The sequence below is a fragment of the Hyaena hyaena genome, unplaced genomic scaffold (assembly GCF_003009895.1).
Source record: "Hyaena hyaena isolate Hyena2069 unplaced genomic scaffold, ASM300989v1 scaffold_47, whole genome shotgun sequence".
Classification (NCBI taxonomy): Eukaryota; Metazoa; Chordata; class Mammalia; order Carnivora; family Hyaenidae; genus Hyaena; species Hyaena hyaena.
In genome coordinates this window covers 2,475,623-2,501,330 of record NW_024080679.1, presented here as the reverse complement: position 1 = coordinate 2,501,330, position 25,708 = coordinate 2,475,623, and the positions used below count along the sequence as shown (strand labels likewise).

Sequence of the window (25,708 nt, the reverse complement as noted above, 5' to 3'; positions counted from 1 at the left end):
CTTCTTATGCTAACCATCCTAACCATCCCCATCTGCATGGTCAGGTGGTACCCTTGGGTAATGATGTTGGCCCACATTACAGCTGTCTGTGAAAATGAGTGAGTTCTGATGAGAATAGAGTCTTTGCTTGGAGGCGGTGAAGTATAATGGTTAAGAGCATGGCGTCCACAGTGCTATAGTCTTAGCTCTGCAGCCTAGCTCTGTGGCAGACTAGCTCAGTAACCTTGGGCAAGCTGTCTGACCTCAATAAGCCCCGTTTCCTCAACCATAGCATTGGAAGGATAATTCCTACCACACAGGGCTACTGTGATGAGTGAGGTGAGGTCTGTGCATCTGTGCATGAGCTGGCATACCACCTGCTAGTAAGAAATGGGAGAGGGCACAGTCTTCAGATCCCCCAAGCCCTCTGCTTCCTTTTGCTTGATAATCCCAGAATCCTTGAAGGACAGTATTAACGCGAAGAGGATGGGGGAAAACCAACTTCTGGTGACTTCTGGAAGCCATCTTGCAAGTTAACTGATGTGGGTTATTAGAATTGAGGTGTCCTGAATCTGAGTCTAATGTCGGTCCTATAAATCAGTCCATTTCTTCTGGGCTCTTGATCCTTGTTTAATGTACCAATTTACAGTCTTACTTGCTGACAGAACTTGAACTCATATGAGGAGGGCCAGTTATTTAGATCAGTGTCCAGCACAAAAGAGCCACACAAGGGCATTTCCATGCAAGAGTGCACTTGGTGGTGAAGGCCTGAAGCCTTACCAACTCTGGTTGTGCTGATGGCACAGAATGGTGGACCCCTGCATAAAGAGATGACCCCGACTCCAGGTTTATGAGGTTAGTATGTAAGGACAGTTGGAGAACATCCATATCTGCCTGCCTAGTATCCATCCATCCAGCCCTTCTACTGGTCAGTTCATACAGTCTCATCCCATAACTCACCGATCTCATCCATCTCATCTTCCCATCCATTTCTCTCACCCACCTGTCTGTTCATCCATCCATTCACCTATCTCTCCCCCCTCCGCCCCTTCCTATCCACCTAGGGAGCATCTGCTGTTCGCCAGGCCGTGTGAGGCAGTGAGAATGCAAAGTAACTGATGATGCCTATTTAACAATTTGTGACAGGCCTTTGCAAGGAACCAGCCTAGTTGGCAGAGCCAGGCCATCATTAATAAGAGTCAGAAGCCCGTCTTTCCATTTCTGCTTTTAGATACTTGGCTGAATTTTCCAGGGGCTGGTGTGATGAAGGCAACTTGAGATTTTCACAAGAATAAGGCTCTCTAACCAGATTCTAGACTCAGATCACAGAGTGTTAGGAGGGAGGTATCTTTGGTTCAATCTTTCCTTTACAGATAAGGAAATGTAACTTGCTTTAGGTCTTCCTGTTTACCCAGACTGGGCACTTGCCAGTTCTGAATCTGGCATCTCGGGGATGCCGCGAGCCTGGTGGTAGGAGTTCTGTTTAGAACACCCGAGAGCCCTCTGCCTGGTGGAGCCCAGGACCATGGTCGTCATGTGACTTCCAGACCAGCAGCAGCAGCACGTGTAAGCTGTGCTCAGAAATCCAAAATCCTGGGAGGGGGCCCTAGTGCATAATTCCATCAGAGTCCTCCGAGGGGCCCTGAAGCACCTGCTCGTTCAACCATCACCACTCCAGGGAACAAGTTCTGCCGAGTGACTTTTACCCGGAAAACACCTGGTCTGCTCTCTGTTCCTTTGTGTGATTACTAGAACACAGACCTCAAGTTGGACTCTGTCTAGAAGATTTTTCAGCCTTCCACTGACAGGGACTAACATAGTAGCGAGGAACACAGGCTCTGGTGGAGTCAGATGATCTGAATTTGGATCCCAATGCCGCTACTTAGTACCCCAAGGGGGGGAGGGTGGAAGCCACAGCTCCCAGGCACGTTCCTCAAATAATAAAATGACAAAAGCCCCTATCACCTCGGTTGCTTTGGCATCAGTGAGATAACACCTGAAAGCCCCTAGAGCGGCACCAGGGACATGGCGAGTGGTCCATAAATGTTACTGTTGGTATGAAGTTCCTTACAGAAGAACAGCTCCAGCTCTTTGGAAAGAGCGCTCGGATGGTCTGAAGATAAATTCATTGTGTGTGTAGGCCCGGGGCATGCAATCTGTTCTGAAATGGGGCTCATCGATGCCGCAATTTGCCAAATGTGGAGCCAGAATCATCCTGAGCGTGTGTGCGTGAATAATGCACTTAGAAATCTGGGAAGACATCTCTGATTCTGCGTGTTTTCAGTGCTCTCAAGTCACGCTGTGGTCACGACTATCCGGAACTGTGAGCAGGCAGCCCGTGTTAAGGGAGGGGTTACTTAACATATTTCTCCAACCAGTTAGGATTTTAAAGGCGCATTATTATTGATTAGCCACATGGGGGCATGTAGCTCTAATTTTTACTGATGTGGAGCAGGATACACATAGTATGCATTCGAAATAAGAGTTCCTTAGATGCTGTATTAGTAATATGTCAATAAATCAGAGAAACTAAAAAATGTTCCCAATGTATTTCATGTGGGCAATGTCACAAATGAATGGAGGTTTGTTTTTAAAAGCTGATTGTGCCCTGGGCAGCTGTTCTCAATGCTGGTGGGGCATGACAACCACTTGGGGGGGAGAGGGGGGCGAGGGTTAAAAAAAAAATCTCCTGATGTCGCATTTCACCCTCTGGGGGATGCAGCAAGGGAACAAGATGGGCACTGTTTAAAGCTTCCTTGGTTGAGGACCGCTGATCTGTGGATTAGTGGAGCTTGAAAGTTACATGAAACACCTGGCTGTCTCTGCCACTTTGAACTGCAATAAGGGACACTGTGGTCCCACAGTCACTCAATCAGAAAGTAAACACAAGCCGAAAAAAAGAGCAGTAAGCTAATTACTATGGAGCCAACGTGTCCTTAATTTGTCTTCCCTGCCGTGCTACACAGACTCCCTGGAGCGTCTGAACCGGCTCCGGCGACATATTTTCAAAGACGGTGAGCCCGCCATTCCCGCCTAGGAGCCAGACGGTGTGTGTCACCGTGCCTGTGTGTACACAGCAACCCTTCAACCAGCAGGGGCAGTTTCGAGGTCGCCCCATCTCCTCTCCACATGCTTTTCTAATAGTGAGAGGAGGCTGTGTTTGATTTTTAAATTCCTCCGGCTATAACATCACAGCCATAGGATGATGGAAAGAAAGGAAAAAAAAAAAAGGAATGGGGAAAGGAGATTTTAGATCACGTGTTTATATTCAATAACCGTTATCTCTTCATCAGAAAAATAACCATGATGAAATATTAGATTTATTAACTAGTGCACAACAGATGAAGCTGTTTAGACAGGCGGTGATGTTCCAGAGGCAGGGCTCCTCTGGCTAACTTTTCCTGTTGCTGAGCCAAGTATCTGGATGTTAATTATCCATCTTTTAGATCTCATAAGGGAAGTTCTCGGTTTCGGTGTTGAAGCTGGCCATGTTTTTGAGCCTGGGCACTCAGGGATGGAGGGCAAGGCAATGAGGACTTTAGAAGGGCTCACAGGGCTGGTCAGGTTCATGTTACTTACGCCGCATCCCACCAAGTGACGGAAAAGATCAGCCGGGGGAAGAGGGGCTTCAGAGCCCATCCAGGCCCAGAGCCTGCCCAGCGATGCTCAGCGGTTAATGCTAAAGTAGCCCCGGCTGCCAGCTCTCCTAACTTCCAAGCCAAGGAACTTTCCACGGCATTGCAGTGGTCAAAGAAACGCATCCGGGCACTTGTTTTTGTTGCTGGCACCATCAAAGCCAACCCTCCACCTCCGCCATGGCCCCTCACTTGGGTTAGGACGCTAACATTCAGGGCACACGACATGCCTGTCCCTTCTCATAGTTTTAATTGGGGGTCTGAGTTCTTCCTCTCTGCCCCTCCCCTCCTGACATCCTTGGTTACGGCTGTCGGACTGTTTTTCTTAGTCAAACATGAAAACCAAATGCTAGTCCTGTGTGCGTGTGTGGTGAATCCAACAGACACCGGTGACTAAAAATTAAATCCTGAGGAATTCTTTTCTAATGCTGCAGACAGAGGCAGGGGACTGTGATTCAACAGACAGTGATGTCAAAGCTTTGGCGTTTTTTTTGTTTTGTTTTAAAAGTTTTTAAATGTTTTATTTATTTCTGAGAGAGAGAGAGACAGTGTGAGCAGGGGAGGGTCAGAGAGAGAGGGAGACACAGAATCAGAAGCAGGCTCCAGGCTCTGAGCTAGCTGTCGGCACAGAGCCTGATGCGGGGCTTGAACTGACAAGTTGTGAGATATGGCCTGAGCCGAAGTCAGAGGCTTAATGGACTGAGGACTGAGCCACCCAGGAGCCCCTGTTTTGTTTTGTTTTATTTTTAAATGGTTTTGTAGCTGTTATATTTGGAGGAGGAAGAGAGAGGAGAGAATTTGCAGCCTAGGCTCATCTATGCAATGAGTTTTGTGTCACAATAAAGCTCAATGGTATGACCCCCAGACGGTTGTTACTAATTACATGGAAAGTCAATTCCCATTTAAAGGTGGTGTAAATAGGAACAAATGTTCTCTCAGTTCAGCAGGACAGAGGAGTCCTGTCCTGGTTTATCAGGTGCTCTGTGGTCCACAGCAAAGGGCCTCCTTCTGGATATCAGCTGCTTCATCTAGTGATGAAGACGTCCTTTGCCTGAAAAGTCAACCAGATGATCTACCAAGTCTAATCCCAGAGCTCATGCCTTCGATGTTAAGAAGTTGGGATTTTCAAAATTTGTATTCTTCAGGACACTATCATCTGTGAGATGTTTATAGGTATTTCTTAAGAAAACAACTTCTCAGTCAGTGGCTCAGTCAGTTCAGCATCCAACTTCGGCTCAGGTCATGATCTTGTGGTCTGTGAGTTCGAGCCCCATGCCGGGCTCTGTGCTGACAGCTCAGAGACTGGAGCCTGCTTCTGATTCTGTGTCTCCCTCTTTCTCTGCCCCTCCCCCACTCACACTCTGTCTCTCAAAAATAAATAAACATTAAAAAAAAAAAAGAAAACAACTTGGGGAGGGCCACCTGGGTGGCTCAGCAAGTTAACCATCCACTCGTGATTTCAGCTTAGGTCATGAGCTCAGGGTTGGTGAGTTTGAGCCCCACGTCGGACTCTGTGCTGAAGTGCAGAGCCTGCTTGGAATTCTCTCTCTCCCTCTCTCTCTGCCCCTCCCCTGCTTATGCTCCCTCTCTCAAAATAAACTAAAAAAACTAATTTGGGGGAAATTCAGGCTCAATCAGCATTAACATTTTTGAAAATGGCAATCACTGAGTGTTCATGCACAAGCACCATGGGCCCTTAAGTGAGTGCAGTAATGTATTCTTCCCCGAACATCTGAACACAGATGTTTCTAAAGAAAGCGAACACAAGGTGGGGAAATGCTGCAATAGATAGTGAAAACAGGTCACCTTTAAGTGAAAGGAATGTTAGAGAAGGTGCAAAAAACGTTGCACATCTCCGTCCCTGATAACTACGACTGCTTTAGTTTCTCCCTGAATTCTCAGCCATAGAAGTCAAACTGCTCATCATTTCAAGTTCTTGATCTCTTGAATGTGATCGTTCACACTAACACTTTTTGTGGATTATGCTAAAGATTTTCAAGTAGCACAACTCCGCTTCTTAGGGAGGGAGACAGAGGACTGCGGTCGGAAGACAAACTTAAGCACTGCAGACTGCCAACAGCAAAGCCACACAACGAGAAGTCCCTGTGTCCCTGCACTGCTGTTGCTGGGCCTGTCTGGGTCCACGTGAGGCGGGAGGAGGGGTTGGCCCACCTGGTCCCTGCCCTCTGGCAAGAGCTTTCCCTGGGGTACCGTGGGAAGGGTGCGGGGGGGGGGGGGGGAGCCAGGTCCTGCTGTTTGGAGATCCCTACCATCGAATCCCCACCCTGACACTCAGCCGGAAGCATCTGCTGTTGCAGTTTCTGATGCTTAAGCTCTAGACCGAGTTGCCCAACGCTGCCCTTCATGCCCAAGGAAACAGAGTTCACCTGGACACAAATTAAGGCAGAGAGACAATGGGGTTGCCAGGCCGAGTAGCGCCAGCCCCCCTGGCTTCCTGGCTCAGAGCAGAGCCGGAAATCCAATTCCAGAATGAAAAATGAGAATGCGCTTTCTGGTTCCTAACTTTCAAGGTGAGTCCAAGCATTAACAGGTCTGTGGCTAAAAAGCTGCATCTCATTTTTCCAAGGATTATCTTCTCTCAACAAAGGAGAGAATCAAATAGGTAAGGGACACACCCTGTCTCGACCAGGGGACAAAAGTGAGGGATTTTAATTTTGAATTAAAAAAACCCGACATTTCCCCTCAATCAATCCTCAGGCCAAAAAGACTTTAACTGCTGCTTTTCAGCACCTCAGGGCACAGAGGCCCCACATGCCTTAGCATTTCAAAAGTGTCACCAAGCCCGAAATATTCCAAACTGCCCAATGCTGGGCTGGCCCCAAAACGATTTTGCATCTACTTCTAGTATATGGTGGCTTCTTCGTGACTCAAGTCGGCTGTTCTCAGAATTTTGCTTTGTAGTTTTTCCACGCAAGGCAGCTGTTTCCCAGCTGTTTGCTGGCCCCCTCCGCCCCTTTTTGAATCACAATCTCCTGAGCGCCCACACTATTTGGCCCTTTCACCTCCCTGCGTGTCCCGGAACACGGGATTTGCCCGGGAGCCCCTCCCCGCTCCGAGATGCCCACTGCCCGGCCAGCCTCTCCGGACAATGTCCTGTCGCCTCCATTCCCAAGGGAGGCAGGGGTGAGCCGGGCCGCGAGCACAGGAATATGAAAGCAGCCTCCTGGCCTCAGGGTGCTGGGTACAGGAGCACAAAGCCTCCTTCCTCCCAACTTAAAGAAGTGACCCAACACTCGGGCTGATGGGACCCCCGAGTGACAGAGCAGTTGGACTGGGCTGACACAATGTATAGGAGCCTCTCAAAGTCCGTGAAGGCCCGCTTCTCACGCCGCTGTGCTCTGTCCTGCGCTGTATTTGCAAAACACGATACAAACCCATTACTAGAAAAATAAGACCGCATCCCAGTATAGATCTTTGGATTTCGGCAACATGTCTATCAAACAGATATAAACACGTCTCAATGCTCTCGACTTCTCTTTTCATCCAATGATGAACCGCGTAACTAGCGGATCTGGGCGGGCGCAGGGTGCAACTATAGGTTAAGCAGCACTGATGTACCTGTACTTTCTATCGAAATTCAACCCCTTCTCTGAGAGAACACAGGGTTTCTGGCCTCTTCTCTGCTCAGCGGAGGTTGGCGCAAGCACGTAGGTAAGTCCTACCGGCCGTGAGCACACCACCTCCGCTCGGCGGGGCTTCCTCAAACACACGCCAGCTCGCAACGCTCACTGCTGGCAGGCTGTGCCCCGCCGGGGCCCCACCTGCTGCCCTAGTCCTTCCCCACCCACACGCCACCTGCCATTCGCCTAAATGTCCCTGCCTGCCCCCGTTCCCCGAGGAACACTGCTGGGCTCCCAGGGGCCTGCCCACCTACCGGGGTAGCGTCGTTTGCACTACTCACCGGTGTCGTTGGGGTATTTGTCTCCCTTGGTACATGTCTTGCCATCATCCTCCCGGATGTAGCCCTCCCGGCATTCACAGCGGTAGCTGCCCACGGTGTTGACGCACACGTGGGGACACAGTGTCTCGTTGCTGGAGGCACACTCGTCGATATCTGCGTTTGGACCAAAGGCAGAGAAGGCTCCACTTCAGAGAACTCTTTTCCAACGACACAGCGGGGGACATTAGGCTTGGGCCTCTGTGAAGGTCTGCAGGGGACCCTTTGCCGGCCTCCATCTGAGAACAGGCGCCATCTTGATGAGAGCGCCTCGGGCAGTGTCACCACGGGGACAAGCCCATCAGTGATGGGGTTCCATTGTGGCTCTGCCGCTACTGAGTCATGGGACCTGGTCCCGGTGTGACTAGCCTTTAAAATCCCACCCATGAAACATGATAACGATGCCTGGCGGAAATACTTCGCCGGGCTAATCAGGAGAGAAGATGAGATAATGGAGAGCAACGTGCTTGCAAAAGCAGGCACCAGAGGCATGGTTTTCTACAAGGACCCACGTGTGCTGAGGGCTTTTACGTTCCCCTTTACGGCTCCAGTTCTGAGAAGCAGGATGGTGACCTGAGGTCAGAGGGAATGGCCCCTTCCCAGTTAAGAGATGTCACAAACCTGGAGAGAAGCCACTTCTGATGAAAGAAAATAGTCACCAGGGGTCTAATGGAGAGAGTTTTCCCCAAGAAATTTCGACCCAGACAGACCACCCGTGAGCTTCGGAATTGAGCCATGAGCCCATCAAACAAGTAACCAGAGTCCACATAAACCGTGCCCGTCACAGCCCCGCTCCCCCACCGAATGGGGTCGAGACAAAACTGCTTCCCATCAGGCGAAGAGAGGAAGGCCCCGATCTGTTTGCTGCTTCCTGGTCGGAGACACCAGTGGGCGGGGGGGGGGGGGGGGGGGGGGCTGGGGAGGAGGGAGGGGTCCACGACACAGCCCTGGCTGTGCACACGTGGGAGACAGAGCTCTGCCCCGCCATTCAGGACGCTGACAACATCCCAGCCACTCTCTAGACCAGCTGCCCAGGACCTACTGCTGGCAAGCCCCGTGCGTGCCAGGGAGTGTGGTCACTCAGATGTCCCCTGGGCAGTATGGCCCGTGTCACCTGTGGACTAAGTGACACAGCCATATTCGCCTCTGCAACGCCTCAGGCCGAACACCTTTCTTCACGCGCCTCTGCCCTTGACCTAAGTGTGAAGCTACCTCTACTGTCCAGGGGAGGGAGGACCAGGCTGAGAGGACAGCAGCAGATGGCATTCTCAGCAGAATGCTCATTTTGCTGACCCCCAAATGGGAAGAACATGGTGGCTCCCCCAAACTGAAAGAAGGGCCCCTGTGCTCGGAAGGAGAGTGGCGCAGCGTGCTCTCCGTGAGGGGCGCCGACGGTCCCCGCTGCCTCACCTGGTGGGCTCACCCTCTTGTCTGTCAGTGTGGGTGCCACCGGGGTGAAGCCACTGTCTACCACTTCTCTTAAATGGTCCTCTCTAGAGCCCCTACTGGGGCAGGGCGGGGGGCACTCATCACAGCTCATTTATTCTCCACTTGGGACCATCTGCCTGGCCCCTCAGTTCATCCTCCAGCTGATTCTTGAACTCGACTGTACCTGTGAGGCACTAGAGGCATTTGAGTAAATGCAGACTTCCAGACCCACCTCTCAGGCTCTGGAGGTGAGGCCAGGAATGTTTTGTCAAAGCAAGAAGCCCAGATGTTTCCGAGACAGGTGAGCCACCGACTGACCACACTTAGACACATGTGGCTCCGGGGAACAATTCCCATCAGCCCGACTCCGGAATGTGCAGAAAGTCAAGCCGATGGGGGAAGGACCCCGCTGGTGGCGAGGGGTGGGGCTGAGTTCTCTCATCGATGGTCCAGGTGGCCAACGTCCGCTCCCTCTGACTCACTTCAACCTGCCTGCCACAGGGTCTGTTCCGGGTCCCCAGCCCTCTCTTCCCAGTCTTCTGGGAGAATGCGGGTTCTTATCTTCCTGTGCTTTTACGGTTCTGCCCACTTACATTCTGCGTGGCACCATTCTATTTTTCATTTGACAAGGGTCCCCTTCTCCTGCCCTGGCATCTCAGTGCCTAGAAGGATCTGACTGGTCCTGCCTCCCTGAAGAATTCCTTGGCCACGGCTGGTCTGAACAGTCAGAAGGGAGCCCGGGACTGCTAGCTCAGTACTAACATGACTCCATCTGGGTATGGGGACACAGGGGAAGGAACAAAAACCGAAGCAGCTCCTGTGAGCTGGTCCCACCCACGAAGACCATCCCGCAAAGGACAGACTCATCCACACCTCCCCCCCCCCCCCAGGGGCTGGAAAATAACATGTGACGCCAACGCACCCAGGCAGTATGGCTTTTCTCGCTTCCGGTGTCTCTCGCGGTCGTACCGGAATCCCGGGTAACAGGTGCACAGCACTCGGCCGAAGTTATCCGTGCACTGCTGTTCACAGGGAGCCTCGGCGCACACGTCGTAATCTGAAAAAGGCAAGCGTGAGCTCACAGCAACCTCGGTCATTGGGTAGGTGGGGGCGGTGTCCCTGCGCCCAGGTCTGGAGTCACCTTCTGGGCTGCACTCCTGCTGGGGCCCCGGGGAGTGTGACCAGATGGTTTTAGAAGGGCGCGCACTCTTCAGGCCCTGGGCCACCTTTTAAAAGTACTACATGGGGTGCCTGGGTGGCTTAGTCGGTTAAGCGTCCGACTTTCGCTTAGGTCATGATCTCATGGTTCGTGGGTTCGAGCCCCCCGTCGGGCTCTGTGCTGACTGCCAGCTCGGAGCCTGGAGCCTGTTTCAGTCTGTGACTCCCTCTCTCTCTGACCCTCCCCTGCTCGTGCTGTCTCTCTCTCTCTCTCCTAGAAATAAATAAAAACATTAAAAAAATAAATAAATAAAAGTACTACAATGGGTCACTGGGTGCTCAGCATGGCCATGGTTAAATGCAGACGTCACCTGTGATTCTCCCCCGGTCACCTATTCACCCTCTGGTGTTTATCTCTCATCTAGAAAGCAAAGACTGGTCTAGACAGCCGGGCCCTGCAGCATTACCTGGGGGCCTGTTTTGGCTCTTTCACCAGGTAGGGTAGAGACAGAGGATTCCTTCCAGATGAACACTAAAGGAGGGGTGAGGGGGGCAGGCAGGAGGAGTGTGAGCAGGGCTTGGGAACAGAGACGGTGCGAGTGCTACAAAGCCGAGGTCTGGGTGCATTGTCACCACGTGTGCCGGGAACGGACCCCGTGTGCTGAGCAGGGGCCGGGTGAGGTCCAGCGGCTGGAGATCTCTGAACAAACTGGTGCGGATGCCCTCTTACTTAAAAACAATTAAAGCATCTCTTCCTCCCAGTCCTTCCCGGCAGATATTTAATGAGCCTCTGAAGGGACTCTGGCTGTGAGTCAGGAGTTCAGGCTGCACTTTTACCTCCAGACTAGATCCAGCATCTCAATCACTGCGCTCTCTTCCCTGGGTGCTGACAGATAAACGACCTTTGGATGCAGAGTGAGCCTGGCTTTGCTCCCCCGCACAGGAAGGTGGAATGGGAATGGGTGGGTGTGTCCGCCCCCAGTGCAGGCGGGGTCAGTGTGACAAGGAGCAGGTCCCTCTCGAGATGACCTGGAACCCACCGCCCTTGCTAACAAATCCCGTCCCCTGCGACTAGCATTCCAGGCCTGCTTTTCCTGCATGGCTTGGTTCTCCCCCCCCCCAACCCCCGCCCCCGAAAATTGCCTCCGGGCAGCCCATGTTTTGTGCTCTCCACTCCTTCTCAAGTGCTCTGCCATATTGGCCAAGTGGCTACACCCTGTAGTGGCCCCGAGGTAAGAGGCGTGCACAGGATCATGGTGAAGGGTGCAGGCTCTGGAACCAGCCCCCCACCAGCTCTCAGCTACTATCTCTGTGATCTCGGGTCCTTTAAGCCTCAATTTGCTTACCTGTAAAATAGGGGTAACAATAATATCGACCTCATGGTGCTTTTCTGAAGGCATTAAGCACAGTGCCTGACACACAGTAAAAGCTTAACCCCACTCTTCGGCTTCCTTTACAACTTAGCCCTTATGACTGATCGGGCCCCTGGCAAGGACTGTGTGCCCTCAAGTAACTGGCACTGCTCTCTTTCTACAGTTAATGTTCCATTAATAACTGTGGAACTAGAACAAATGAGATTACTCTATCACTCTGGCCAATCAAAATAATACAGCTGGGCTTAGCGAAATGTATCTGGTTGGCAAGCACCACTCAGCTCTGCTGTGGTAGGGCAGGAGCAGCCGTAGATCATAATCCAAGTGCATGAGTATGGTTGGGTTTCAATAAAACTTTATTTACAAGAATAAGCGCTGGGTCAGATTTGGCCCACAGGTTCTTGACTTTTGACTTAGAGCAACAAATAGGAGACAATGACACTCCTTTAAACAGCAGCTTCTACTCAGCACATTTGTTTAAGAATTCTAGTCTCTTTACCACCTGGGATGGGTAATTTAATGTGTCAATGTGGGCAGGCCACAGCACCCATATACTTGGTCAAGCATATTCTAAATGTTTCCATGCAAATGTTTTTGTTTGTTTGTTTGTTTGTTTCTATTTTTTCTTTTTTAGATGGGATCAACATTTAAATCAGTAGAATCTGAATAAGGCAGATGGTCCTGCAGCATGTTGGTGGGCCCATTCAATCTGTGGAAGGCCTTAATAGAGAAAAGACCTCCTCCATGGAAGAGGGAATTTGGGTAGCAGACTGGACTTCTGATTCAAACTGTAAGTTTCTTTGGGGTCTCCAGCTTACCTTAGGGACATTTGACTTGCCAGCCTCCAACTAAATCCTTAAAATGAACCTCTCTGTTTCTCTGGAGAATCCTAATTAATACACTATCTTTTCCGAAATTTTACATTTATACTTTGCATTCTTGGTAACAGTAAACCTTTATGACTCAAGAGATCTTCAGTAAGAAACATGCACACACCCACACGCATGCACACACGCACTGACTTATTCCCACAGATTGAAACAATGTCCTAATAAAAGCAATAGAGCAAAGTGTTAGTTATGACGACACTACGTTAATCACAGGTATCACGGACTCACGTGAGGGTAGTCTCTGATGTTTGGAACCACAAGACCCGACATATGAAGAAACTCTAAGTATGTGGTCCCCATGTAACATGCTTTTAATCAGGTTGGACAAGGTCTTTAGCCGGGATCTTAAAGTGATTGGCCTAAATTTCATTTTTCTTAGTAGCTGCCAAATTGAAATATAAAGGACACAGCTGGGGACTGAGAAAAGCTGGCTTATAAAAGAATGCAATTATTTGGACCTTTGTGGTTGGTTTGTTGCTGTTGCTATTTTCTACCATGTTCTAACCCAGAGTTGGCTGGTAGTGGGAAATTCAGTCTCAGAAAGCCCCAAGGCCACAACCATCAGATGTTAAGCGATTTCCTAACCAGTCTTCCTAAGGCAGCTTTCTCCCCAGCGACGGTGTAGTGAATTCTTGCACCCTTCCAGCGAAGCGAGCAAGACGCGGGAGGGATTCAGTTATTTTGGACAAAGGAAAATTGCTCTCTGAGATAAAGTGGCATGATTTGGCTGCGCTGGGGCTCCTGGTCGTCCAGAGATCTGGCTTCTTGGGGGACAGGGAAGAAACCTATTTTTCGTTACCCACCCCCCTCTCCCCGGCCCCAGGCACACTAATCTCCTGCTCTCCAAACAACGCTTAGTGTTGTGTGGGTCGGCGCTGGAATCCTCTGCGGCTCTCTTCCTATCTGTCTAGGTCTCCGGCAGCCTTCCAGGGGAAGCTAGCTCCCCTCCTTCCAGAGAAGACCACCTTGAACTGCTCCGCGGCTCCATTCTATGTGCCTGCTCCAAACACTTACTGCCCCGAATGCCTCGTCCGCACATATTGCAGTTATTATTAAAACCAACAGCAGCAACCACTATTTATCAAGCACTTAAAAAGAGCCGGCCTCTGTTCCAAGTACTTAACATGTGGTAATATTCTTAAAACAATCATAAGTCAAGTACTAATACTTTCCCTCAAAAACTAAGGTAGGATGTGTATCGCGGACTGAATGTTGGTGTCCTCTTGACATTCGTGTGTTGAAATCTTAACCTCCAAGGTGACGGTACGGGGAGGTGGGGCCTCTGGGAGGTGCTTAGATCGTGAGGGGGAGAGCCCTCCCCAGTGGGATTGATGCTCTGATAAAAGAACCCTCAGAAATCTCCCTTGTGCCTTCTCCCAGGTAAGGACACAGTAAGGAGATGGCAGTCTATGAACCGGAAAGTTCTCACCAGACGTGTTTTCCGGCACCTTGGTCTTTAGCTTCCAGAACTATAAGAAATAAGCGTTTGAGGTTTAAGCCACCAGACTATGGTATTTTTCTCGTGGCAGCCAAAATTGACTAAGTCAATATGGAAAGTGTAGTTAAAATTCAGGTCCTTCTGACTCCATGCTATCTATACCTGATCTCACCAGCTGGAGGGTGTGCGTGCCCTGGTCTCCCATTGCTGCCACTGGGCTGAGCACAGTGTTTGGAGGGGCTCTGAGTTTAGCCTGTGAAAAACACAGAGAGAGGTCAGGAGGATGCCTGTGTTTTGTGTATGAAATGCTGATTAGGGGATGATAGCTGCTTCAGCTTAAAGCCTGAAATACGAAAATTACTCAATATAGGTGTACATGTCGTGTACTGATGTAGCTAGAGCATGCTCCGTGTAGCCAGATTGGCACTAGGAGTATCCAATGCCAGAAAAAACTGAAATTACACACAGATAATCCATGTGCATTCTATGCACATCAGAACTCAACACACACCTAATGGTTAGTCACAAACAAGGTGAGAAGACATAATCTTTTATATTACATACCTTCTGGGATGCACTGTCCAAGAACAAATTTATACCCTTTGCAGCATTTTTTCCTAAGAAACAAACAAAAATGCATTTTAAATGTGATGTTGGATTAAATACATACTTCTTTTCAGGGGCGCCTGGGTGCCTCAGTTGGTTAAGCGTCTGACTCGATTTTGGCTCAGGTCATGATCTCACAGTTCAGAAGATGGAGCTCCACATTGGGCTCTGTGCTGACAGTGCAGAGCCTGCTTGGGATTCTCTCTCTCTCTGTCCCTCCCCCACTCGCACACATGCTTACACTCTCAAAATAAATACATAAACTTAAAAAATATGTATATTTATAATTCTTTTCAGTTATTGAATGATTTCTGTCTAGGAACAAGTGAGGCATAAGGGAAAGAAAGGGTCGGGTATTTTTAAGGGAAGTGGAGTTATAAAGGGAAAATATAATCAACAGCACATGACCACATCTTCTAGTAGTAGGATGTCCTTTTCACCGCATAATATATGGAATTAATCACTTGAATTTTATGAAGTGGATTAATTCAGGGACTTCAGGATACTTGTATCAGATGACCAGAGGCCTACAGGATATAAAGAACTTTTATGTAAAGGATATAAAGCAACTTTGTATCCTGAACAGGAACTCCAAGGTGGGCCAGACTCCTCGTCTTACAAACCAAGGATTCACGTGACTTGCTAATTATAACAATCTGCTAAAAATAATCATTAGATAATTGTAACATAATGATTGCTAATTATAACTAGGTAGCTGAAGCTAACGCCCAAGGAACCACCCCCACCCCTTTGAATGCTTGCTTTACCTGGACCCCTTCGGTACTGAAAGGCATCTAAATTATCTGAATTTACAAAAAAAACAAACAAAAAAACCCAAACAAACCCAACCCAGCCAACAGGCAATTCTAATGAAAGTTTCCAAGACTTCCATCTCTGCCTGTGGTAGAGAAACGGGGCCATCAGTTCAAAATGTCAGTCTCCACTGGAGAGATTATGTATCCGGTGTAGAGTTGCAAGTTCCTAACAGATCACCCCCCTGCAGATGGCAAATATAAACTCGAGACAAAAGAGAGGCACATAACCACTGGTAGACAGACTCTGGAGAGTCAAAAAAGGCAGGCAGGATTTAGGAGGAGAGTTGACATTGGAACAAGGGACCCACCCAGGCTAACCTTCCTGCTTTTCAGGGCTTTGGCCTGCATGCCGATCACAGTTGCTATGTGGTGGTGAAAGCTAACACGCAGAGAACCTGATACGTTTTGGCCTGATCAGATGGAGGGCAAAACGGGGGTACCCAGAGGCATGAAAAACTGAGGGGAAATCCCAGAAAGGAGAGTAGAGAACAGGAGGCTTCAGTTATGTGCGTTAACCCTGCCCAATCACTGGGAAGCCCTAACCTGGGCATGCGGGGAGCAGACTCGAAATACCGCAGTCGAATACAACATGGGCTGGATGAAGGCGTGAGGTGCTGGTGACCACGAGGCTGTTTTCACATTCCATCCAAGTGAGTTGCTTACCTGCTCCAAGAAAAGCATCCATACTTTTTGGATGAATGGAGCAGGAGTCAGGATCTCCAAAACAGAGCTTGTATAAATGTGACCTGTTCTCAAGGGAAAGACCATCAATGATGCCAACTCCAGTTCCAGATGTTGCAAATATCAGATGCAATGTTAAGGCGGCTGTTACAACTGTGTTCGATGAGGTAAGGGACAAGGCACTTGGAATAAATGAAAAGGTGGGAGATCTAAGAGAAATAGCACAACCATGAAAACAATAGAAGAGAAATTAAAGAACTGGAAAACATATCTATCAAATTGAAAAAAAAAAACCAACTTGCTGGATGGGTTTAACAACAGAATGGTGATATGAAGTGGGAAAGAATTAGTAAATTTGAAGATCTATGCACAGGAATGACCCAACTTAAAGAGAAAAAGTGATTTAAAAAAATGCACCAAACATCAAGGACTGGGAGGGGGGGAATCTCAAAAGGTCTAAGGTGTGGTATTTGGAGTTCCAGAAGGCAAAGAAAGAGAGAATGGAGAAAGAGAGAAATGGAGAATGGAGAACACATGTGAAAAATGGCTGAAACATCCCAAATTTAGTGAAAAACATAAATTTACAGACTAAAGATGTTTGGCAAAAGCCAAACAGGCTCAAGACATACATGCACGCGTGCGCACACACACACACAGGTCGAGAGATGTCATAGTCCTACACCTGGAAGACAAAAAGAGAGAAAATCTTGAAAGCCAGCAGTGAAGAACTGCACATTCATTCTATACCAGGAAAAAATGATCTTGAATGACCATGTGCTTCTCATCAAAAACCATGGCAACCACAAACAAACAATGGTATGACATCTCTGAAGTGCTGAAAAACAAACCGACCTGTCAATCCAGAATCCTCTATCCAGTGAAAAATACCTTTCAAGAATGAAGAGGACATCAAGACGTTTCAGACAAAAGAAAACCAAGCATTCATCACTAGCAGTCCTGGGCTACAAGAAATGCTACAGGGAGTTGTTCAGAATAAAAGGACAGGGACCAGGGGGGTAAAAACCTGAATTTTTAGGAAGGACTGAAATGCCTCATAAATGGTAAATGCCTGGGTGCCTATAAAAGGTGACTTTTTCACACTTATTTCAAAGCAAAAACTATCTGCCATTGTCTTTAAGGTTTCATAATGCAAGTAAATGCAATCAAGTGAATAACTCCAGAATTAAACAGCAGAGGACCCACTAGGTTACAAAACTTCTACACCACGTGTGAAATGGTACAATACTGATACTTCCCTTGCAGCTAATGTTCCCCTTTGTTCTGGGCTTCTTAGACCTCCTTACTTTTTCCTTCCTTCCCCATCTTTCCCCCAGCTGGGTTCCTGGTGAACTTCTCTTTACCACTTCCATAATCAGTATGTTAATTCAGAGACCAAGAATTAAACTAAGGGCAGTGAATTTGCAAATCTCAAGAATATAGCCCATCTTTTGTGTTGACTATCAAGGTCAAACTATCATAAAAACAAACAAACAACAGCAACAACAAAGAACTATTCTTGGGTGTGTCTGGGTGGTTCCTGGGTTAAGCATCCAACTCTTGATTTTGGCTCAGGTCATGATCTCACAGTTTGTGGGTTGGGGCCCCATGTTGGGCTCTGAGCTGACAGTACAGAGCTTGCTTGGGATTCTCTCTCTTTGGCCCTCCCTCACTCCCACTCACTCTCTCTCAAAAATAAATAAAACTTTAAAAAAAAACCCAATTTCTATGTAACCATAGAGAAATGAGACTCAAGGTTATTCCCATTGAAATATTCTCAATAATGTGCATTTGGACACACTTTCTAGGTAGAAAAGAAAGGGAGTTAAATATGGTCGGCCACCTGGTAAATACATATCACCTGTGGCTTATCTACACCACGTGTGTGAGCCTATCATTTGTATGTTGTATTGAACACAAGGGCCCAAACCATAGATCTGGGAGATTAGGCATTATCTGGGCCCTAATGCAAATTCCCACCTTTGTCAAATGGTCAGAACCTTCAACCAGGTTAGACAAGACCTTCTGAGAAAAATTTGGTATGCGTAAATATATTTTTTCCTGTTACATTTTAGTAAGACAGAAATTTAACAAAATTTATAAGGATTGTATTAAATCCATTTATAAACTTGATAGAAAATGTATTAAACATGCACGCAACTGATCTGGTAAGAGAACATTCTGTGGCCCAGCTGGGTAGAGCAACACCGCCTCATTTCTCCCTACAGCTTGTCTCATGTGTGGTCCAGCTGTGGTGGACAGGCTTACTTCAAAAGCAAAACAAGTGTGCTTCCTTTATAAAGGAAGGTAGAAGCTGGGATGCTCCTGAATCAGACTTGAATGAAATAATTAAGGGTCCCATCCCCTGCAAAGGATGCATTTGCCTACCTGTACACGTCCAATCAATATAGGTTACTTTGAATCCTTCCTCAGCATATTTTGTTATATGTGTGTGCGTGCGTGCGATTTACTGCTATGAATAATGTGTGGCCATATTCAGAGTTTTCTAATTAGACAGAATTTCCCAATGTTTCCAACTGAATTGTAATTTTACATGACAAGAGAAACCCACGGGGTATAAATTTATGATGATGATTATTTCTAACAGAAGTAGAGGATCTACCTTTATATCCTGTAAAACGTACTCTTGGTCTAGCTTTCCATGGTTTAAGAAAGTCCAAGTTCCTAACGACCAGAAAGAAAACTGCTTAATAGGGTATTCATTAAAATTTTACAGTTATTACTTACTGTATTACTTGAAGCTGTCCTATGGAAAACTAGAGGAAGAACAGTGCCTTAGATGATCTGAAACTCAAGTGTATCATGAGAAAATTGGATGGAGGGGAAACATGTGTTTTTGATACATCTTCAGTGCAGCACCACATTTAAACATATGGTTCTATTTGTCTGTTTCTATTTAAATGGCGCACCTAACATACAGTTGCTGAGAAGTTTGATGGCCTTTGAAAGTTCATGCACATGGATACAACCCTTGCAATCTCTCCTTCTACATCCAAGACATTGTATTTGGGCATTCTGATCTTTTTGAGCATTGCAAGAGCTTGGGATTGTCCATTTAGTGGAGCCCAAAGTAACCTGTCATTTGCCTTTCTACAAAATTAAATAACAGAGTGATCTGATATGCTTTCAAAAGGCTACAGAGCTCTGCTGGGAGAAGATCTAGGCTTCAGGATGGCCATGCTTCCTTAACTTCCCCTTGGTTTTTTTCTTAATTGCATGCCTAATGCCATCGCGCTGCTCTAGGGGAGGAGGTCTGAGTCTCCACTGTACCCTCTTGCTTCTGGAGAGTTCCTGGGAAGACAGTATTATTTTGCATGTCAAACACCCACCCAACGTAAGTCATCATTTTAAAATAAACAATGGAATATTCCAAAGTATAAAAAAATAAACACTGGCTGCACATCTTACCCCGTTTCGAAGATCACTTACAACATAACTTACATATAATGAAGTTGAGATAGCCTAAGTGAAACCTCCTTCTCGTTATGCAACCAGACCTAACTACAAGCATGGCCGTGTGGTTTTTATCTTTAAGAAAAACAAACTAGGATAGGGAAAGCTCATGTGGATTCTGGGGAGAGAGCCCTTCCTAATCCGCTTCATGTGTCAGAGCTTGGTTTTCCAAACGCAAATGCGTTTCCCATTTCTTGGCGAGGGGAAGTGGTGATTTAGGTGGTTGTTACATAGAAACAGCGACATCTGCTAATCAGGAAAGTCTGTGCAGGTTTTCCCCTGGGTGCCCCAGAGCATTAACACACACACACACACACACACACAATCATAAATAAAAACAGTGCAGCCAGAAATCTTATCTGAGCAACTGAGCGTGTGTGAGAGCTTTTGGAAGGAAAAACTGAATTGGGAAAATAAAGGTGGCAGAGACACCATCATACCTGACTGTCTGCTGTTAGTTATCAGGTTCTAGAGAAGAATTAAAAAAAAAAACAACCCAAAAACCTCTCTACAGAGTTAGAGGACAAGGGGGAACCTTGAAATGTCAAGTGAGCTGGTAGGCAAAAGATATTTCAACACTTACTCTACTGCAACAGTAAATTTTCCTGATTTATTTGGGGTTTCCTTTGCATAGCTGCCTAGACACACACCAGACAGATCAGATTTTTTTTTTTTTTTAATGAAAGAAAGAACTGTATGTTTTAGAGTATTTTAGGGTTCTTTTTGACCAGCTGCATGTAGTGGATGGAGCAATGGCTTTGGGGGTCAGGCCAATCTGGTGTACAGTTCTGGCTCTGTCATTTCAAGAGCTTGTCATGATGAGGCACCTGGGTGGCTCAGTTGGTTGAATGTCTGACTTCGGCTCAGGTCATGATCTCGCAGTTGGTGGGTTTGAGCCCCGCGTCGGGTTCTGCGCTGACAGGGTGGAGCCTGGGGCCAGCTTCGGATTCTGTGTCTCCTTCTCTCTCTGCCCCTCCCCCCTCACGCGCGTGTGCACACACTCTCTAAAATAAACATAAAATATTAAAAAAATAAAGAGCTTGTGACATGACTTTGGGCTTGTTTCTTAAACTCTTGAGTTTTTAGATTCCTCATGGATAAAACATGAATAATATTCGCTTTATAGAATTATCACAAGGATTACAGTTCACCTAGCATAGGGCCTGGCCTGGGGTCAGAACGGCATTCTAGCTGCGGCTTTATGGACACAGAAAGAGAAGAGCAAGAGCCATTCTTCCCCAGAGGCCTTTATCTTATGAATCATCTCTTCCTTCTATTTCTTTTCTTTTTTTTTAAATGTTTTATTTATTTCTAGGAGAGAGAGAGAGAGAGAGAGAGAGAGACAGCGTGAGCAGGGGAGGGTCAGAGAGAGAGGGAGTCACAGACTCTGAAACAGGCTCCAGGCTCCGAGCTGGCAGTCAGCACAGAGCCCGATGCGGGGCTCGAACCCACGAACCGCGAGATCAAACTTTGATGGAGCTTCGCATGACTTCACATGAACTTCTAGAACGTCTTATATACCAGATGCCCTAAGAACAGAACCCAGTAAAATGACTCACCTCCCATCTAGTCATGTTGGATCCAGCCCTATAAGGAGAAGGTGCTCCTCTCAGGCAAATGGAATAATACTATGTTTACTATAGCAATCAGTGAAGATTAAGGAAAAAAAAAAGCAAATAAAAAACCCATTTATTCATCTACATATAAACTTGCTCCTGCCAAATCTCAGTGACAGTATTAAGAGACTCACAGGAGTATGTTATATATCACATGGTCTCATATGCACAATTACTGATGGTCAAGATCAAATGCAGAAAACAGCATGGGAATTCCACAAAAAATTAAACACAGAGTAGCCACATGATCCTACAACGGTACTGCTGAGTATATCCCAGAAGAATTGAAAGCAGACTCAGAACAGATATTTGTTCACTGCAACATCATTCACAATAGCCAAAGGTACAAACAACCCAAATGTCCCTTGACAGATGGGTAAAGACAATGTGATACACACAGAGAACGGATTATGATTCATCCTTGAAAGGACCTTCTGACACATGGTATAATATGGACAAGACTTGGAAAACATTACACTAAGTAAAATCACACCAAAGAAATGCTGCAAAGAAAATACAAGTATTGTAGGACTCCATTTACACGAGGTGCCTAAAGTAGTCAAATTCTTAGGCAGAGAGTCGAACGGTGGTGGCCAGGGGCTGGGTGAGGAGGGGACAGGGAGTTGCTTAATGCATATGCCGTGTCAATTTGGGACGATGAGAAAGTTCTGGAAATGGACCCTGATGGCTGCACAATGATGTGAATGTGCTTAATGTTACTGAACTACATGCCTAAGAATGGTTAACATGGTCAATTTTATGTTGTATATGTCTTACCGCACATACAATAAAAGATCAAAGGAGGAGGGGAAAGCTGTTGAAGCCATCCCTCTCGCCATTAACACCAAGAGCATGGGATCATCTGGGTGTTAGCTGTGTGAATTACAGAAAGAATATTTTTTAGGTATGTGAGGATTATTGTTCGATGGGGCTAAGGTAACAACTGAAAGGTATTTATCCCTACAAGGCTTCAAGTGATAATAACATATTCATTCAATGAATGTTCATTACACATCTTCCAGGAAGACAGAATAGCTGGTGGTTAGGGTCCTGGCCCCTGGGGATGTTCCTCCCAGGTTTGAATCCAGCCTCCGCTGCTTTCCAGCTGTGGGAACCTTAGACGAGTGACTTAAAGTCCCCCTACCTCAATTTCCTCATCTGTAAAGAGGGATAATAATAGCGGCCACCTTGCCGGCGTGGTGTGCGGGTTCAATGTGTTAAGATGCATATGGAGCGCAGTACAACGCTGGCTACGTGAAGCCAGTGGAAAATGTAGAAAGAGATGTGGTTTTCCTGTTGTGTCCTGCTCTAATGCTCACCTTCAAGGACCCAGGGGTGTAAAGGAGGAAGCATGAGGGAGTCAGCAGTGAGCCGCGGTCTGACTTGGCTTTTAAGCGAGCAGCAGCGAGGGCTGATTGACAGCAGTACCAAAGCCAGTGTCCCGGCCATTTCATTTTCCTGGTCATGCCTGTTCAAAGGTGATTTTATCGGCTAGCAGGAGAACCTCTCAGGCTACCAACACATTGCGCTCCCCTCTCTGTGATCAGTCTAATGTCTGTTCGCCATGATGAAAGGCACATGGCTGGGTCTCGCCCTGTTTGCTCAAAGCTGGCCCAGGAGCACTTGGGGGTGTGGACAGCGGCCCAGGCTGCAGGGCTGGGAACGTGTGTAGCCACCTCGGTGCACTGTTTCCGCCGCCTCGCTAGCTGCCTGCAGTAACGGCTGTTCTCAGACCCACAGGGTCAGGGACCTCTGCAGAGGGTCGCTCAGAGTCCACACGGGTCCTGGAGACAAGAACCTGGGGCTGATTGACTGCCTCTTCACCACGATGCCGATGCTATAGATCTAGCTATCTTTTCTCACACTTGTCCCTCCCTTCCCACCTTCCCAAGGGAGCTTTCTACCCCAGGAATCCTCACTATCTTGCCGGCTGGCTTTTCTCTAATTCAACTGAGAAGTTGATCATTTTTGAAACATAAGGAAAAACGGTGACAACTTGAAAAAAGTAGTTTGGCATTATCTTTGTATAAAAAAGAGACAATTATATCTATGTATATATTTAGATATACATAGGGAGTGAGAGATCTTTTAATTAAAAACATAAAGATTAGGTTAGGTATTCATGGATCTCTTTATGTGGGTAAGATGAAAGATGTTTCTCATTTCTCTGTTGAGCTATAATTGACCTATAGCATTATGCCAGTTTCAGGTACACAACATATAGATTTGATATTTGTATACACTGCGAAATGATCATAGCAGTAAGTCAGGTTTTTTTTCTCTTTTAATGTGTTTTCCTATTATTCTGCAATGAGCAGGTACTAATTTTGTAATATGAGAAAATAAAGGAAATAATAAGATAAAAGGATCTTTAGGGATTTTTAAGGGTATTCTGGTACATATTTTTTTAAATTTTAAAATTTATTTGAGGGGCGCCTGGGTGGCTCAGTCAGCTAAGTATCCGACTTTGGCTCAGGTCATGATCTCGCCATTCATGGGTTCAAGCCCTGCATCAGGTTCTGTGCAGGCATCTCAGAGCCTGGAGCCTGTTTCAGATTCTGTGTCTCCATCTCTCTGTGCCCCTCTCCCCCTCATGCTCTTTCTGTTTCAAAAATAAAAAAATTTAAAAACTATAAAAAAATTTAAAATTTATTTGAGAGAGACTGAGGGAGAAGGGCAGAGGGGGAGAGAGAGAATCTCAAGCAGGCCCCACACTCAGTAGGGAGCCTGAGGCAGGGCTCGATCCCACGACCCTGTGATCATGATCTGCGCTGAAATCAAGAGTTGGATACTCGACCGACTGAACCACCCAAGTGCCCCTGTTTTGGCACATTTCCAATGCCAGGCTTGGCAACGGTTTTGGAAACTGCTAGTTTTTTTTTTTTTAATGTTTTATTTATTTCTGAGAGACAGACAGCATGAGCAGGGGAGGGTCAGAGAGAGAGGGAGATACAGAATCTGAAACAGGCTCCAGGCTCTGAGCTAGCTGTCAGCACAGAGCCCGACGCGGGGCTCAAACCCATGAACTGCGAGATCACGACCTGAGCCAAAGTCAGATGATTAACCGACTGAGTCACCCAGGGGCCCCTGGAAACTGCTAGTTTTGAAAGTTGGCCAATGAGTAGTGGTCATGAGCGTGTCTGAGAACAGTGCATACAGGCACCCACCATGATTTACTTCACCCAGAAACTCAGGATTTACATTTTGAACAACTAAGTTTCAAACTGATTTTGACCAAGTCACCTGGAGCCAATATATGGCATTTATTAAGAATTTACTTTTGAGGCACCTGAGTGGCTCAGTGGGTTAAGCATCCGATTTCGGCTCAGGTCATGATGTCACAGTTCGTGGGTTTGAACTCCGCGTCGGGCTCTATGCTGACATCCCAGAGCCTGGAGCCTGCTTCAGATTCGGTGTCTTCCTCTCTCTCTCTGTTCCTCTTCCACTCATGCTGTTTCTCTCTCTCAAAAATAAATTTAAAAACATAAAAAATTAAAAAAATTACTTTTGGGATTTTGTGTATCATTTAGAAGGATGTTCATTCTTTTTTCACATCAGAAAGATGGTTTAATAGAGGTTCATCTGAAGAGAGTGTTTTAATAGAATGATTTTCCTCATTCATAAGACAGGCTTAACCTGAGAAATCTCTGCTGACATTTATTCCCAGGGTTGCTAATTTTCAAAAGCACTGATGGCTGTGAATCGTGTCATACTCTCTGGGCCGTCATACACAGACAGTGCGTGGAGAGTGGAGACCATTCCATGCAGTATTATGGTTCACCATATGCAGGGACACTGTGGGGGCCCAAAGCCCTAATCACAGATGCATTTTTTTAAATCTTTTATTCATTTCTGAGAGAGAGAGAGACAACGTGAGCAGGGGAGGGTCAGAGAGAGAGGGAGACACAGAATCCGAAGATAGGCTCCAGGCTCTGAGCTAGGGGTCGGCACAGAGCCCGACGCGGGGCTCAAACCCACGAGCCGTGAGATCATGACCTGAGCCGAAGTCGGACGCTCAACCAACCGAGGCGTCCGCACAGATGCATTTTTATCCTGTCAACTCTCTAAGCATCCAAAGAGTGCCTGAATGGTTATTAATAATCTGTTCCAATGGCATTCATCATGAAAATCGGATCTTCAGGCAATGAACTGTTCGCGATCAACCGAGCAATACAGGAAGTCATCCATGGTGGGTCCCAAAGCATTGCTGAAGTCTTCTGAAGTTTCCTGACTATTCCTCCACCTTCTCCCACCCTGGGCTTCCTGTGCAGCTCAGCCAGCATTTTCCCCCTGCTCTCTCTTCTTCAAAGGCTGGGTTCAGCTTCAGGAGGTCAACTCTGACCTCTGTTTATGACTCCTGATCTGTAAACTCCCAGGCACCCTAGTTGCATTCATTTTGCTTGCTTGTATTTCCCAGGTTTCCTGTAATTATCAGGTCTTAACTTTCATAGCGAGAAAACGTTGTATTTAAAAACTAACAGAAGAAAATTAACTTCTCACTGCCACTGTGGAAGAGAATAGCATCCTTGATGGGGCCAGAGTTCAAAGGCAAATAGCCCACAAGGCCATTTTTATATATTGCCTTCTGTTTTTCCTCCCTAGTAAAAGATCCAAATTACCTACAATAGCCGCACTTGCAAAGGTCATTACTGTGGCAGAG

The 25,708-nt window shown here is 47.0% G+C and overlaps 1 protein-coding gene across 1 annotated transcript in view; it reads right to left on the bottom strand.

Moving 5' to 3' along the window:
• CCBE1 (collagen and calcium binding EGF domains 1) overlaps positions 1–25,708 on the bottom strand; it is a 235,260-nt gene that overhangs the window by 18,890 nt on the left and 190,662 nt on the right. Inside the window, exons 3-5 of the mRNA XM_039230539.1 lie at positions 14,424–14,476; positions 9,923–10,057; positions 7,537–7,689 (exon numbers count right to left, since the gene is read on the bottom strand). Coding sequence (XP_039086470.1) covers positions 7,537–7,689; positions 9,923–10,057; positions 14,424–14,476 — 341 coding nt within the window. The remainder of the gene's footprint in view (positions 1–7,536; positions 7,690–9,922; positions 10,058–14,423; positions 14,477–25,708) is intronic.